The following is an 18413-nucleotide window of genomic DNA, read 5'->3' on the forward strand; positions in this document are numbered from 1 at the left end:
AGAAGGTGCCTACACTGTACAAACAAAATATGGACCAGTTTCAGAGTAGCAGCCGTGTTAGTCTGTATTCGCAAAAAGAAAAGGAGTACTTGTGGCACCGTAGAGACTAACCAATTAATTTGAGCATAAGCTTTCGTGAGCTGTAGATCACGAAAGCTTATGCTCAAATAAATTGGTTAAAACATGGACCCTGCACCAAAGAGACAATAGATACATGCAGACAGACTGGAAGGGGGAGGGGTTACAAGGAAACAATAAGACAATATTGGTCAGCATCACCCAAAGATTTGGATTTAAATTTATATGGAGGGCCTCCAAGAGGAAGAGATTAAATATTTTTATGTTTTGGTCAACAAATATCTTAACTGAAAGAAAACATAGCTCATGTATCTGAATGATAAAACTGGTATTAAAAGAATTAATCTTAAAGCTTCTGAAATCTGCTTATGGCAAAACTGCCACATCTCCTACCACCTCCTGAACACTGGTCGTATCAAATTCCTCAAAATTCCTTTCATGTTCCACAGTAATTGTTACAAGAAAAGTTCATTCCCTGTCAGGCACATGCATTTCATCACCCTCCGAGAATACACTGCCATAAACAGTTTGAGAGAGGAAAAAGCATCATTTGCAACATTTTCTTTTTTTACAGTGACAATAAGGAAGCTATAAAAAGAACCTAGCTGTGTTTCAGGGCAAATATGCTTTAGAGGGATATTATCACATCTCCTGGAGATTTCTTTCCCTCTATCAATCATTGTTATGATGGGTAAAAAGACAAAGTCTGCTTCTGGTCAGCTCATTAGTTCTTATTGCCCTGAGAAATAATTCTGATATAAAAAAAGAAAAGACAAGGAAAGTGTTCCTGTGCACTTTGGGTCTGATCCAAAGCCCACTGGAGCCTTCCCATTGATTCCAAAAGCATCAGATCAGGCCTTTAGAAGTGTTACAGCTCAATGAAACAAAAGTAATAGAAATATACTTTTATTAAGGTTTTGGGTATGACCAAATTCTCTGTAAAAATCAGGAGGTAGTACAAAAAATCAGTGTGGACATGTAACAACATACTATCGAGCGGGGGACAAAGGCATTTTGGAATAAACAGTTTATTTATTAAACTACTCATACGTGTAAGTATTTGAAGAATTTGGGCCCTAAATTGTTTTTTCCTTACTACTTTTTCCAGCATCTTACACAGTAGGGTCCTGATCGTTTTAGGGGAGACTCTACATGCTATAAAAGGCCAGAATTTATACTAAGTTACAAATGGCCAACAAGAAATAGCAACAGTGTTGGTGTTTAAACTTTGTAATGTTGCATTAGGCACAAAGGCTCTAATTCATCAAGTCACATAAAAACATGCCTATTAACACGGGCACTACTCACAAACTTAAAGTGAGGCATGTGCTTAAGTAACTTCTTGAATTAGAGCCAAAATGGGAGAATCTTTAGGCATGTCCTTTATCATCAGTCATTATCCTACATGATCTTCACTTTCTGCCAAGAGCCCTCAACGTCCCCCCACCCCCACAGCCCAACCCCCTGACCCATCCTCATTCACCCCAAATCCCTCATCCCTGGCCCCACACCAGAGCCCATAACCCCTCCCACATCCCAACCCCCTGCCTCAGCCCAGAGTCCCCTCCCATACTCTGAACCCCTCAGCTCCACCCCGCCCAGTCTGGAGCCCCCTCCTGCACCCTGAACGCCTCATTTCTTGCCCTACCCCGGAGCCCGCACCCTTACCCCAACTCCCTGAGCCCGCTCGGTGAAAATGAGCGGGTGAGTGAGGCTGGGGAGAGCGAGCGACAGAGGAAGGGCGGGATGGAGTGAGTGGGGGCAAGGCCTCGGAGAAGGGGTGGGGCAGAGAGCTGGGCAAAGGTGTTCGGTTTTGTACAAGTAGAGTTGGCAACCCTAGCTCAAGTGGAGCAGAGGCGGCAGGTAACAAAGAGTGAGTGAGGCTAGGAGGGAGTCTGGGGAGGTAGCAAACTGTGAGGGGGAAATTTTTTGCCCAGACAGTTAACATTTGCCACACTTAAAAGGAGCTGAAAAGAGGGTCTATAATGGGAAGTATTGGGCAATCTTAATAGTAGGCCATCCTATGAGCCCTCCCTATAATTAATATTCATAGACAATGAAGAATTTCTAAACTGTTGCCCATTTAAGGTTTGGGGATTTATTTGTTTTGTGCTTTGTTTATAATTACCAAGTTCATTAACAGCTGCTTTTCTAACATGAATGATAGTTTGATGTTAAGATGTACCTATCGAGTCACAGATGTCTGAACAAAGTTCATATATTAGAGTTATAACTATAATGTATAGGTCCTTGCTGTAAGTATCATAGAATCATAGAATATCAGGGTTGGAAGGGACCTCAGGAGGTCATCTAGTCCAACCCCCTGCTCAAAACAGGGCCAATCCCCAATTAAATCATCCCAGCCAGGGCTTTGTCAAGCCTGACCTTAAAAACTTCTAAGGAAGGAGATTCTACCACCTCCCTAGGTAACGCATTCCAGTGTTTCACCACCCTCCCAGTGAAAAAGTTTTTCCTAATATCCAACCTAAACCTCCCCGACTGCAACTTCAGACCATTACTCCTTTTCCCGTCCTCTTCTACCACTGAGAATAGTCTAGAACCCTCCTCTCTGGAACCACCTCTCAGGTAGTTGAAAGCTGCTATCAAATCCCCCCTCATTCTTCTCTTCTGCAGACTAAACAATCCCAGTTCCCTCAGCCTATCCTCATAACTCATGTGTTCCAGAACCCTAATCATTTTTGTTGCCTTTCGCTGGACTCTCTCCAATTTATCCACATCCTTCTTGTAGTGTGGGGCCTAAAAGTGGACACAGTACTCCAGATGAGGCCTCACCAATGTCGAATAGAGGGGAACGATCACGTCCCTCGATCTGCTCGCTATGCCCCTACTTATACATCCCAAAATGCCATTGGCCTTCTTGGCAACAAGGGCACACTGCTGACTCATATCCAGCTTCTCGTCCACTGTCACCCCTAGGTCCTTTTCCACAGAACTGCTGCCTAGCCATTCGGTCCCTAGTCTGTAGCTGTGCATTGGGTTCTTCCGTCCTAAGTGCAGGACCATGCACTTATCCTTACTGAACCTCATCAGATTTCTTTTGGCCCAATCCTCCAATTTGTCTAGGTCCCTCTGTATCCTATCCCTGCCCTCCAGCGTATCTACCAATCCTCCCAGTTTAGTATCATCCGCAAATTTGCTGAGAGTGCAATCCACACCATCCTCCAGATCATTTATGAAGATATTGAACAAAACCGGTCCAAGGACTGACTCCTGGGGCACTCCACTTGACACCGGCTGCCAACTAGAAATGCAGCCATTGTTCACTACCCGTTGAGCCCGACAATCTAGCCAACTTTCTACCCGCCTTATAGTGCATTCATCCAGCCCGTACTTCTTTAACTTGCTGACAAGAATACTGTGGGAGACAGTGTCAAAAGCTTTGCTAAAATCAAGAAACAATATATCCACTGCTTTCCCTTCATCCACAGAACCAGTAATCTCATCAGAGAAGGCGATTAGATTAGTCAGGCGTGACCTTCCCTTGGTGAATCCATGCTGACTGTTCCTGATCACTTTCCTCTCATATAAGTGCTTCAGGATTGATTCCTTGAGGACCTGCTCCATGATTTTTCCAGGGACTGAGGTGAGGCTGACTGGCCTGTAGTTCCCAGGATCATCCTTCTTCCCTTTTTAAAAGATTGGCACTACATTAGCCTTTTTCCAGCCATCTGGGACTTCCCCCGTTCGTCACGAGTTTTCAAAGATAATGGTCAATGGCTCTGCAATCACAGCTGCCAATTCATTTAGCGCTCTCGGATGCAACTCGTCTGGCCCCATGGACTTGTGCACGTCCAGCTTTTCTAAATAGTCCCTAACCACCTCTTTCTCCACAGAGGGCTGGCCATCTACTCCCCATGTTGTGATGCCCAGCGCAGAAGTCTGGGAGTTGTCCTTGTTAGTGAAGACAGAGGCAAAAAAAGCACTGAGCACATTAGCTTTTTCCACATCCTCTGTCACTAGGTTGCCTCCCTCATTCAGTAAGGGGCCCACACTTTCCTTGGCTTTCTTCTTGTTGCCAACATACCTGAAGAAACCCTTCTTGTTACTCTTGACATCTCTGGCTAGCTGCAGCTCCAGGTGTGATTTGGCCCTGCTGATTTCATTCCTACATGCCCGAGCAATGTTTTTATACTCTTCCCTGGTCATATGTCCAACCTTCCACTTCTTGTAAGCTTCTTTTTTATGTTTAAGATCCGCTAGGATTTCACCGTTAAGCCAAGCTGGTCGCCTGCCATATTTACTATTCTTTTCACTCATCGGGATGGTTTGTCCCTGTAACCTCAACAGGGATTCCTTGAAATACAGCCAGCTCTCCTGGACTCCTTTCCCCTTCATGTTAGTCCCCCAGAGGATCCTACCCATCCGTTCCCTGAGGGAGTCGAAGTCTGCTTTCCTGAAGTCCAGGGTCCGTATCCTGCTGCTTACCTTTCTTCCCTGTGTCAGGATCCTGAACTCAACCAACTCATGGTCACTGCCTTCCAGATTCCCGTCCACTTTTGCTTCCCCCACTAATTCTTCCCTGTTTATGAGCAGCAGGTCAAGAAAAGCTCTCCCCCTAGTTGGCTCGTCTAGCACTTGCACCAGGAAATTGTCCCCTACGCTTTCCAAAAACTTCCTGGATTGTCTGTGCACTGCTGTATTGCTCTCCCAGCAGATATCAGGAAGATTAAAGTCACCCATGAGAACCAGGGCGTGCGATCTAGTAGCTTCTGTGAGTTGCCGGAAGAAAGCCTCATCCACCTCATCCCCCTGGTCCAGTGGTCTATAGCAGACTCCCACCACTATATCACTCTTGTTGCTCACACTTCTAAACTTAATCCAGAGACACTCAGGTTTTTCTGCAGTTTCGTACCAGAGCTCTGAGTAGTCATACTGCTCCCTTACATACAGGGTTACTCCCCCACCTTTTCTGCCCTGCCTGTCCTTCCTGAACAGTTTATAACCATCCATGACAGTACTCCAGTCATGTGAGTTATCCCACCAAGTAGATGCGTCAAAAAGTACTGCTAGTATGCTGGTACTGAATTTCAGATGAATTCAGATTTGAATGACATTTTGTAATTTTGAATAAGCAACTGCAAAAATAAAACAAGCAAAGACATTATATAGCTGCATGCTATATGCTATTAGGATTTCCATTCAAGTGCAAGAAATACAAACGATGGTATATTCAAAAGTTGGATAACACTAATATTTGGAAAGGTGAAATGAAGAACTGTAAAAACTTTGCAAAATTTTACCCACAAAGTAATTCTGGCCCCTTTGCTCTCCTGTAATAAGTACTCTGGAATTACAGCATAACTGCAAGACAACTTTAGGTTTCTGAACTAGTCCCAGTGTGACGAACACGTTTTTTAATTGAAAAAATAAAATGTCCAAGAAGGTCAAGTTTTGAACTCCTCTGGGTTAATACAGCCCTTATTTTCGAAAGTGGAAAAAAGTGGATCAGAAATAGGACGTTAACTAATAAGTTAGGACAAAACCAGAACAATCCTTCAGTGTAGCCACTTTGAAATTTGCTTGTATTTTCTTTACTTGCACACATTGCACAATGTATTTTGGTTTTATTATTTTGTGTTTTTGTGTTCTGCACTCTCCTTCATTATAGTTTGGTTCTGCATATAGAGCTGAAAGCATGTGTTGCCACTGCTCATTTTTAAATATTCCCTGTAGAGTTGAGTGTGAGGATATTGTTTGCATGGGTGGATATAGCGTGCAGGTACCAGCTTTGTACTGAAAATTGATTCCAGTCTGAGAGACTTATACAGTAAGAACTCACTTTGTAAGTAGTTAGATCCTGGAAAAATGCATTTGTTGTGGTACAGTTCTTTCTGGAATCTGAGCCTATCACCACTGTCGTTTGTTAACACACAGTAACCTCTGAAAAGCTCTTCATAAAAGGGTAAGGATAAACACTGAGCATTAATTTGTCTATTTTAAAAAAATAAAATTACATTCCTATTAGTTAAAAGTTAAACTAGTATTACTTATCTGACAGCAATGCCCAGCACATGCCAAGTGCTATACAGAAACACCCTAAAATGCTTCCAATCTAAAAAAAGACATACAGATAAACAGATGAAGGGTTGAGACAAGGTGTTCCCCCTCCATCTGATACTAGAAATTCAGACACAGACTTCTCTTATATAGCTGGAAATTTCTTCAGAAAAAAAAATCCCAAATCAAAACAAAAAACTCTTGGTATTAGTAATATTTGGTGATCTACAAATAAAACAGGTTTTACAGCTGCACTGGGAAAAGGGAAAGTCACAATAAATCCACAATATTTTTCAAAAGAAAGTTAGTTTTGATTTGTTAAAACTTTGTTGCATAGAAAAATTAGGTATGTGAATTACTACTTTGCACTGTATGTCACCGGACTTTATTGCCTTCCCTAATTTCTACAACTGGGAAAGAATTAAACCACACAATCCATTTAATATTTAAAAAAAATAAATACAATATATTTAAATAAACATTCTGTGCAGACCTTTGACTAATGTTTTGTGTATCTGATAAGTAGTGAAGAGAATTTTACGGGGGGGTGGGGGGGTGGAATGGAGGGGGGAATCAAGATAGACCAAGCTGTAAGTTCAACTGTTTACAAAAAGAGGAAACAAAATGCTATACTTACATAGGGAATTGTGTCCAAGGTGTCTGTGTTGACTATTATAGGGGCGGGACTAGCCTGAGAGAAAAAGAAAGGGGGGGAAACAAATTTAAATACTTTAAACTATTGAATATTAAAAACCACAGTAACATGAAATTCAGAGCTAGCACCCCTACCTCCCAGTGAATTCACAAGGAACAATGGTGTGAGCCTTGGGTATCACTGAATTAATTGGTATTTGAGGTCAGTAGGAGGTACTCAGTACCTTGCAGGATTGTACCCAAAGAGCCTGATCTAAAGTACACTAAGTCAATAGGAATCTTTCCATTAACGTCAATGGTCTTTGGATTAGGATCTAACTGCACAAGTAGTAAACATCTACTGGTTACTATTGTATGAAATAGGGAGTTTGGGGGTCTCAGGGCTCTATGTAAACATGAGTTTATTTGTTTCAACTCCCATTGTGTACACACTCCAAGTCTTGCATCTGAACAAAATTAATTTAACGTTAATGACAGAACCCAGAAGCAGGCAAGTTTCAAGCAGTTTCAAGTCTCACTCGAAGCACTGAGCACAGCTCTACTATCAAGTACCTTTCTTTAGCCTAGCATTTCACAGCCCAAGAAGCAGCCACCCTACGCCTCCCACGTCAAAAAAAAAAAAAAAAAAAGGGTATTGATGCAGTAATTCAAGTGCTTTCCTGTAACCACACTGTTTCTAACCTTTCAATTTCATGATGTAAGAGAATAACTTCCATCTAAAGAGAAACTATAGGTTATATGCAACCACATTTAACATTTGCTAAAATTATTTCCAGTTATACAATTGTCCAATCACAGGGAATACACTGAGAACAAAACACACATATTTTGGTACTCTAAAGTAGGTGCAATTCAGCTGATGACCTGTCTTCATCTATTACAGTATTGTACGATTTGATATTAAAAACCACATTCTAAATTTCTGAAACTAGGCATTCTCTGTGCCTACCTTTCATGCAGTTATCCTCACTGGTGCTCAGTAGCTTTAGTTAGCTTAAACGAATATATACAAGTTTCAGAATCTTTTTCATTTAGACTGTTATAATTTCAGTTATAGGCCATGCAGGAAAGATTTATAATGTGTAACTGCTGCATTTAAAAATACAGACCTTCCATATCTACCTGCAACTTCACTTTAGCTTTCATGAATGTTCAGCTCAATACTGAGTATCAATTCTTTTGTCTATATTATAAATAGAAAAAAAAAAAGATGGTTTTCGAGATAATACTGCTGTTTCTGTCAACCTTTACATTTCATTGAAATCCTGGTTTTACTTCTCCATATTGATTAACCTTAACATCAGATAGTCAGGGCAAAATAAATCTAGGATAGTTCCCTCAGCTCTTTTATTATTTACAATCTCCAGAATTTAAATGCCTTGTCATTCCCTAATCAAGCAATATTTGTTAAGCTACTGGAATCAATCAGCAGCCCATATTTTTCTCATCACTTTCCCACTCTTGCAGGTAACTCAGGCCCTAATTACAAAAAAATCCAGCAATGTATTCATTTTTCAGACAGTACTTTTAAGAAGTTTCTCAGCAGGAAAACAATGCAAGTGATGAAGAAGCATAGGGACATTATAAAATAAGATTAGTTAAAGACTTGTAATTTCTTTGGAGAACTCCTCAACTGCACCGTAATCATGCAACCTGAAATGACAATGGAACATGTCCATCAATAAAGAACTTGCTTGGCCCTGTTTTAGGAACTCAGACTTCTGTTGACAGGTGAACAAACTGTTGAAAGATAAGGTATGCCTGCACAATGCAAAACAAATACTTTCCAGATAAGTCAAGAGCCTGATATCTGAGAGCATTTTAGGTGAAAGGACTCCTGGAATTTTCCATGGTTGGCAAGTGATAAGTGATAGATCTAAAACCAAAAGACTCCAAAGTCGGGGGATGATTTCTTTGTTGGGGTCTGTTCCTCTTCTTATTTTTCACTCCAAGTTGCAGGTCCAATGGGTATCAAGCCACCTGGGCCTCAAAACATGGGGATTCTTGTGTTTTGATAATGTACCCTTAGCTATCTGGGACATGGTCCTGCCTGCTCATTGCACACTTCCTTCACTGAAACTGCTATTAGGAGGAGAACTTTACCTTTCAAAATGACCATGCCTCCAGTGTTTTCTAGCAGACAGGGGTCGAGACAAGGAAACAAAAGATGTGTGGTTCTATTCCCAATTCTGCCACTTGACTTCCTGTGACACCTTGGACAAGTCACCTAACTGCTCTGCCTTGGTTTCCTAAGTTGTCAAATGGATCTTGTGATTCTTATTTGCCTTTGAAAAAGATGTTGAGATCAGCGGATGACAAGCAGTAGATAAGTGCTAAGAACTAGTATATTTTAATAATGAACCGTTAGTCCTGGAGTTTCAAAAATGCACTTATTCTACCGGCAACCTCCTGCTCAGCAGGATGAACTCCACTCATGAGTTAATATAAATATAATATAAAGAAGGGACTCCTTTAGGACAGATGGTTCCAGGACTCTAGGTACTGGATTTTAGAGATAGTGACAGAGAAGCATATTGAATCGACAGAAAAGCATATTGAATTGAGCACCACCCCAGGCAGATAGGAACTTGGCGCCTATGTCCCAGCCCCTCCACCCCCCTATGGACAGCACTGGCTGGGGTCACACCAAAATGCAGCCCCATGGTTTAGGGCAGTGGTTCTCAAACTTTTGTATTGGTGACCCCTTTTACACAGCAAGCCTCTGAGTGCAACTCCCCCCCCCACTTATGAATTAAAAACTCCCATTTTTTTTAACACTATTATAAATGCTGAAGTGAAGTGTGGTTTACTTCACAGTGGAGGCTGACAGCTTACAACCCCCCATGTAATAACCTTGTGACTCCCTGAGGGGTCACGACCCCCAGTTTGAGAACCCCTGGTTTAGGGTCTATTTCATCGAAAGATGTGGAAAGGAGACCATCACTAAATACAGTAACTCTAAATCTAGAGATGCTATTGTCCTGACAATACCTATAAGTGAATTGATCCGTGGTCTGCTATGCATATCCAATTTTGTCAAGTTGAGATGGTTTGTTTAGGCTTAGCAAGGTACTGATATCTTCACGGACAATGATGAGCAAGACCCTAGAACTATCCGAGATCTATCCTGTATATTCTTTCCAATTTCTTATGCCTCAGCCTTCAGCATCTTGGCAATCTACTGTGACATGACTGTTACAAATCTGGACACAGGAGAAAGATCTGGGACTGATGGCTCCTACCCATTTGCTTTTAAAACCATCAATATTTCTTATTCTGATCCACTTTCAACACTGACAAGATCTACTGAAGTGTTTCATCTCTCACTCCTCTTCCCACATGCCCATGGATGTCATTCTTCATTAAAATTTTCTGACTGTGGTAGCCCAGCACACAAACAGATTTGATATCTGATTCAATGAGTATATAATGTCTTCAAAGTAAACTAGTGCAAGATTTCTAATGGCGAGTAGTAACACGTGTAACATCCAGAAATGCTTTAATGTCCTTTGTGTTCAGAAAATCATGGTTTCTTTGTTCCTGATAGAACTTACTGGGTCCAAGAATTCATTGAAAGACGAAGAAAAGAGGCTTAGCTTTTGCTTTCTTTTCTCACTCTCTCAACTACTTTTCAGAGGATGCTATTTGTTATAATAGTAGCGTATTGTGTTCCAGACAAACTACTTAAATGGAGAAAACTAGTGATTAAGGATACAGAAACATCAACACAGGCAACAGTGGCAGCAAACGCAAGGTATTCTGTAGGAGAGGCACCAGCCAGGGTGACATTCAAAATGTGCAAGAATAAAAGCTGAAGGAACTTTTTCTGTTTCATTGTTACAGGACAGATCTCCCGCGATCCACAAAACAGCACCATGTGAAGGAATTTACTAAGGCTAGCGTCTGAGTTCTCATGAATAATTCTAGTTAGACTCATAAAGTGTCTATAAGTGATCCATCCAAGAAGTTATTTTCACCCATGAAACAAACAAAAGATTATAAATATGTTTTCCACACAACCAGTCAAAGCGCTTTACTACCAGTCAAAGCGCTTGCTACCACAAATAGTCCCATGGAATGCTTACTCTATGAGCAATTCACAGGAGTAAAAATGGTATAATGATAGTAATAAGCACTATGCCTGATTAGATGGCTTTTGAAGTACTGGACTCAAAAATTGATAGTGGAACTGGGACTAAGATAATGATACTGTGATAGATAGAGTTTTTTAATTTCTCGGTTTCTGAGTAGGTTTAGTTGTTTTTTAAACAGAGAGCTGACTATTTGAACAAGAAGTTTAAGTCATATTTAAGGACTCATGTACTCCAAAGCAAGCTGGCCTTGGTGAGACTGGATATTCTGGGAAGCTTCATTTTACCATTTACATTTTCTCTCTTTCGGTCTGTCTCTCTATCTTTATATTAGTAATACATAAGAGCACTAGTCCCTACATTTATTTTACATTGTCCATGCATAGTCAATTTCCAGTATGTTGCAGCGTTTTGTGTGAACAATGCATACATTTAACAGAGAAGAAAGTTGATATTTCTGGCAACTGGATATAGGACAAGTGAATACACAAATGAATACAATCATCGTCATTAGGTCTCAGAGCCAACACAACGGGGATGAATGGGACACTTTACACTTCTCAGTTTTATTGTTTCAGGCTGTTTGAAGCCTCAGAAATGTTACCCGCTCAATTTAGGGCACCTCACCTATACCCTAGCCAGGGCTCAAGGTGTGACCAGGTCAGTTCAGGCACCCTCACCCTTTCCCTACCAAACACCCGGAGTTTCATCCAAAACTGGTTTAATATGAGGGCGGTTGAACAGGTCTCAGGCCTACAGAAAGACAACACTGCATTAGTTTTAACTCAGTTCACTTTTTCAAGGTTTTTCTCAGAACTAGAAGAGCTAAAATACGTGCTTACACTCGCAGAGAAAGGGTGCAAGCAACCACATGCACAGATTGAGAATTATTTGTGTGTGCGTGCATTGACACACACACACACACGCTTCTAATTTAAATATACAGATCAAGACTCCAGAATCTCAACTTTCAGTCTAAAATATATATTGAGATTAACCTGACCATTTACCACAGAACTGTGCTCCAGAATTCTATGAGGCCACAAAGTCACACAATACATAGTTGCTTAGTCTTATGCACCTCTGCATTTCATGAAACTCATTTTCCATCAAGTTTTGACACTATGTTTTAAAAAATCAATTTGTTTTATATGAAACTGATAAACTAAAGACAGAGACAGAGCTCCCTTGAACAACTAAAGAGTAACTTCACAGCAAATAGTTCTCCCTTCTATATATAGATGTGAAACAGAAAAAAAGTCACTTGTTATATTGCTATCAGACAGTCACTGGCAGAGTAGAAGAAAAGTGCCTCAAGAAAGCCTCAAGGCCTTTCCTTATCAAACGTAAGGAAATGTAACATATAATGCAGCTGCCATATAAACCCATTACAAGTTAAACTAAATAATGTATCTCAAAGTTATTACAGAATGTGTATATTTGGACTTTATTTCCACTTTTAATTTAAAAAAAAATAGAATTTTCCAATTTTTATAAAAAGCTATTAGCGGTGATATTATCTATCAAGAATAAATTTGGATCTAGGCAGAAACTGACATCTCCATCCGGATCAGCAAGATGCCAATGGGAATTGTTTCTCAAATAAACCCAAACCAAACCAATCTAATCTATTATATACTCTTCTGATATTGCTTGACAGTGGCTTAAATTAGCAATGATTAACATAATAGCAGTAACTTTATATCCAATATCTGATTCAGTGAAGAACATAATAATGTCAAAAGAGTAAGTGCTGAAGAATAGGAGATATAATTATGATAGGTCTATAATTCTGCTCAAGATAAACAACAATAAGATTTTAGTTGACTAACTGCTGGCATCTCAGCTTTCTAGGCACACAGAAGAGTAGGTCCATTTGCCTTAAGCTAGGGAACTAAAATGAAACCTGGTAGTGAGAATCACACAGGTTTCTGACCACTGGATCTCAGCTGGCTAGTGTGAGAGAAATTGTTCAACTGTCTCACACTAGAGCCTCAATTTACTAAAGCATTCCTAGGCCATGGTCCTGCATAATTAGGGACCTATTCAGGAAGGATGCTTAAACACATGCTTGACTTTGAATGCATGCTCAAGTTGGTTTGAAAAATCAATGGCACTTAAACATGGATGGTTAAACTTAAGCACCTGTTTAGTTGCTTTCTTGAATCCAGGAAACTGAGTCCCAACATCTACAGAGTAGGAATCCATGCTGTCATAAATATAAAGGGAAGGCTAACCACTTTTAAATCCCTCCAGGCCAGAGGAAAAAACCCTTTCACCTGTAAAGGGTTAAGAAGCTAAAGATAACCTTGCTGGTACCTGACCAAAATGACCCATGAGGAGACAAGATACCTTCAAAGCTGGGGCGGGGGGAGACAGAGGGGACAAAGGGTTCTCTCTGTCTGTGTGTTGCTTTTGCCCGGACCAGAGCAGAAATGCAGGTTAGAACTCCTGAAAGGGCTAATAAGCAATCTAGTTAGATATGTGTTAGACTCTGTTTTGTTTAAATGGCTGATAAAATAAGTTGTGCTGAATAGAATGTATATTCCTTGTTTTGTGTCTTTTTGTAACTTAAGGTTTTGCCTAGAGGGATTCTCTATGTTTTGAATCTGATTACCCTGTAAAGGTATTTACCATCCTGATTTTACAGAGGTGATTCTTTTACTTTTTCTTCAAGTAAAATTCTTCTTTTAAGAACCTGATTGCTTTTTCATTGTTCTTAAGATCCAAGGTTTGGGTCTGTGTTCACCTATGCAAATTGGTGAGGATTTTTATCAAGCCTTCCCCAGGAAAGGGGGTGTAGGGTTTGGGTGGATTTTGGTGGGGGGGAAAGACGTTTCCAAGCGGACTCTTTCCCTGTTATATATGTATTAGACGCTTGGTGGTGGCAGCAATAAAGTCCAAGGGCAAAAGGTAAAATAGTTTGTACCTTAGGGAAGTTATAACCTAAGCTGGTAAAAATAAGTTTAGGGGGGTTTTCATGCAGGTTCCCTAGAGTTCAGAGTGGGGAAGGAACCTTGACACATGCAATATGATTTCTTTAGAGATGTATCACATCAAAATCTTGACACCTGATAACAAAGTTGAAGTTTTCATGTAGTTTATAAAAATTTTAATACAAGATGATGCATGCTGGAAAAAATCTGATTTGGCACTGCAAATATTCAAGTGGCAAAAAATCCCTACTGGAAGAAGTTATCTAAATATCAACAAAGTAATCCAAACTGACAATTCCATTGATATGTTTAAAAAGGTGTATTTTAAGCATTTTATTTAATTGTTTCCATAACTTTTATTATTTGTTCAGGCAATAGAAAGGTATTTTACAAAATAGTACACCAAATTAATATACAATAGCGACACTTATTGTATATTAAAAGTATGTTTGTCTAACATACTTTTTCATTGCATAAACAATAAAAATAATAGCCCTTTCTTTAACAGTTTTTTAGCTTTTGCATCAGCTAAAATAATGCCTTGTGATTTCCAGGGCATGTTTACACTGCAGCTGGTAGCATGGCTCCCAGCGAGGGTAGACGGACTTGCAATAGCTTCAGGGCCGAATAAACACACAGGCAAACTAGGCACATAACTAGGGCCCAAATTCATATGGGGGGCAATTTTAAAAAAATCTATTTGAATTTGCATACAAACTGAAAGAACTTCACTCACTCAAATGAATGGCATTGTGACCTGGGCACAGGGTCACACCACCTCTCACTCAAATTTAGTCCAGCCGCCTCTCCAGCTTCCCAGACAACCCCTGAGTCAAGACTAGTTTCACTCAAGCTAACATGCTAAAATTAGTGGTGTGGACGTTGCGGCTCTAAATGAGACTTGGGCTAGTCACCCAAGTCCACCCAATCCTCTGAGTCTGAGCTCAGGTGGCTAGCCCAAGTCTCTGCTGGAGCCATACATGTCCATACTGCTATTTGTATATGTTAGCTCAAGCAATCCTAGAGTGAGTCTCGCTACCCACGCTGGAAGGCATGGTGCCATCTGCTGTGTAAATGTATCATGAGGCTTTTAAATGGTGAAAGGCCCATAGAGTGGCTTCTCCACTGGTTGTTATAGGCGCCAGAATTGAGCTGGGCAAGTCAAACCCCCACCGCACACTCACAAAGTATATTTTCTGTAGGATGCCAATGGACAATGCCTTGAAGATTTGATAATACTTTGGATATGCTTATATATATAAATATATAAAATATATGCATTTTACGTTCACTTGCTGAAAACTGCAAAGTTCTTAACAAAAACAATTAGAGGAATAATTCAAAAGATATTTCCAAATCTGTGCACCACCACTGTAAGATAGCAAATTATGTCATATAGGGTGAAATTCATAGGAGAAATAATTAAAGCACCCTCATATCTTAAATTAATACAGAGTGATAAAAAATATATCAAAATATAAGAGCTAACTTATCTTCTACTGCATCATCACTGCTAAATAACTCACAATTTTGAATATCTTCAAGTTTTATGTTTGTTCTAATGCACCCCTTCTAGAATATGTAATTGCTTGATACCTGGAACAGATGCGAAACCTCTTGGGTGAAAATCACAGTCTAACTGAAGTCATTAAGAAAATTCAAATGGACTTCAATGGAGCCAGGATTTCATCCATGTTTCTACTCTGTATGGGTTTTCTTTTATTTCAGTCTACCTTTTATGTTCTTGTTAAATAAGTCTTCTCTATTACAGTGCAAATGTTTTGTTTTCACTGATTCAGTGGAAATGATATCAAAGTTATAAACAAAAAAAATCCATGACAAATCATCTCATTTTTAATTTATTCAGTATGCATCTGGATCAAATAGAAATGCATTAATCAGCCTTGCAGTGAATGAAGATAAAAACTCTGCTTCTGACTGAAGGAACCCCTCGCCCACAAATCATTCTATTCATGTCATCTCTTCAAAATCAAAGGCTGCATTGCCCATGACATTACTTTTTGCTGGTAATCTTTAAAAGTAATGGTGTACTAGACTTTCAAAGCAATAACCCAACGTGCTATTTTGCTGTATTTTCCACAGCCTGAAGTACCTGAAGATTAAGTGTCACCTTTATTCCTTTACTAACAGGAATTTCATGGGAATGAAAAAAAAAATAAGAATTAGACTAAAATCAAGGTTGAACAACAAACAAAAGGAAATTCAAATTTAAAAGTGAAATAGGCAAATGAGTTGGACAGAATTAGGATCTATTATAGGGGATTTATTACAATATAATAGAATTCCAAAGGATAAAACACATCTGCTTTCAGTATCCAATCAGTTACATTATACTTCATACACAGCAAACCAGAAATAATATAATAACTGAACAAGTGCCAGTTAGAGCTGACTTGTACTTGGCAATAGTGCAAGCTTTAGAGAGTGGGGCTTATTTCCAGTCAACATAAGTGGTGCAACATCTGAGAAAGCAGATTTGGGAGAAGAAATAAGATTGCAGAAGAAGGTGGTAGACTTTAGAAAGGAGAGAGTTTCACCAAGGTTTCCAGGCAAAAGAATGAGTAGTATGTAGCCAACATCAGTATTAAGTAAGGCGGCGAGTTTGTCACAGAGGTCAAGGATTCCATGACCTTCTGGGACCTCCATGACTTCTGCAGCAGCTGGCCCAGGGGCTGCCTGAGCAGGCAGCCCCTGGGCCAGCTGCACCAGCTGCTGCTGTGGCAGTGTCAGGCCACCGCACCCCCTCCCGCAGCAGGAGTGTGGGTGTGGGAAGGGGCTCAGGGCTGGGGTGCAGGAGGTGGTGAGAATTCAGGGCAGTGCTTAGTTCGGGGGGGGCTCTCCAGAAGTGGCGAGCTGTCCCTCCTTCAGCTCCTAGGCAGAGGCATGGCCAGACAGCTTTGTGCGCTGCCTCCGCCCACAGGCACTGCCCTCGCAGCTCCCATTGGCCATGGTTCCCGGCCAATGGGAGCTGCGGAGCCAGCACTCTGACAGAGGCAACACACAGAGCTGCCTAGGAGCTGAGGGAGGAACATGTCGCTGCTTCAGGGGACTTGAGCAGAATCAGTTAGGGACCCTACCAGCCCCGCCAACCCCTCCTCCCCAGCACCAGCGGGAGTCCCAGGTACTCCCCCCAGAGCAACCGCGATGCCCCCGGACCACTCGCCCCCCCCACCCCCGCCCACCAGCAGCACGCCCGGACTGCCCTCCACCCCCCCAAGGCTTAGTCAGGGGTATATAGTACAAGTCACATATAGTACAAGGACAGATCACGGACCGTGAACTTTTGTTTACTGCCCGTGACCTGTGTCTGACTTTTACAAAAAATATCTGTGACTAAAACATAGCCTTAGTAATAAGTCAGTACTGGACAGCCAGCAGGAGAAAAGCCAGGGGATGTACTGTCCATAGGAAAGGTCATATTAACTCCTTCTTCTGGTTAATGGTATAGGTGTAAAGCTATTTTGCCATATGCCTTTCACTTAACCTCCTGAACGTTTATTTAAGTCATAATAATAGGCAACAGGTGAAATTATTAAGCATGGTTTTTAAATATCTACTACAGACTCAAAGTCAAGCTGCCCTGGACTGTAGCAAATAGAAAGTATTTTAATTTTTATGTCAGTAAAAATAACCAACCAAGTTGTTAATTATCTCAGCTCACTTACAAATCCACAACATCCTGTTTGGCAGGTCTAAAAGTATAAATGAGCTCAGCTAAACTCAACTTTCTGGATCACATACATCACCACACACCATAATTATTTTCTTCAAATATTTTGGAGAGCAATGTAATGTGAACTATTGCCTTTCTACCAGAACACAGTGTTCTGCAGGTTGTTTCTGGGGACAGTGAGCAGCCAGAAAGAGAAGACTTTGTGAAGAATTTTTGACAATTCAATAATATCCTCAGGATAAACAACCAGGCTGTACTTTCTACTACAAGATCTTAACAATATAGGCAATGTGGTTTTGGTTTTGAACAAAGCAAATCTACAGCTAGAAGGGGAAAAAAGATACAGCGTGAAGAATATCTATGATAATTCCAGTAAGAGGAGTGGCACCCTTTTCTTAAGTTATTAATACTGATGTAGAACCACATCAGTACGCAGCACACAGGAAACTCAAATAACTTGAGGGAGCTCCATTTCCTCTTTCATATCTGAAGGCCCGTGTAGCACACTATTGAACATAAAGGTTATTCAGAGCTTGTCTCACCAATTTAGTAAGTGATATGTGAAAAAAGAAAGCATGAGTTCTTATTCCCATCACATAACAATGAAACTCGGATTGACTAAAATGAATGTTATAACCTTCCATTAACAACTGGAAGAAAATTACTGTGAATCAATGTAACTAGAGCCAGCATTTCTTTTGACAATGTAAACACACACACCACATCATATATTATGATGAAGCTTTTACATACTAGTTATCAAATTCTTCAGCTGTGACATCTAACCTTAAAATGTTACATATTTAAGGGCAACACTAGCCCTGATGGGAAACTAGCCTGATGGAAAATTGCATAATTGTCTGGTTTCTGGAATGAATTAAGAAGGAGTGTTTACCCAGATTAAAGAATCCAATCAATTTTAAATAATCTGGATTTACCACT

At 40.4% G+C, this 18413-nt stretch overlaps 1 protein-coding gene across 16 annotated transcripts in view; it reads right to left on the reverse strand.

Annotated features, from left to right (window-relative positions):
• The window catches only part of DLG2 (discs large MAGUK scaffold protein 2), a 1493215-nt gene that overhangs the window by 553028 nt on the left and 921774 nt on the right, over nt 1-18413 (reverse strand). For all 16 annotated transcript variants that reach the window (XM_073336088.1, XM_073336081.1, XM_073336168.1 and 13 more), the window contains one exon: nt 6734-6787. In XM_073336088.1, the coding sequence (XP_073192189.1) occupies nt 6734-6787 (54 nt within the window). The remainder of the gene's footprint in view (nt 1-6733; nt 6788-18413) is intronic.

Source organism: Lepidochelys kempii, chromosome 1, assembly GCF_965140265.1.
Source record: "Lepidochelys kempii isolate rLepKem1 chromosome 1, rLepKem1.hap2, whole genome shotgun sequence".
Classification (NCBI taxonomy): domain Eukaryota; kingdom Metazoa; phylum Chordata; order Testudines; family Cheloniidae; genus Lepidochelys; species Lepidochelys kempii.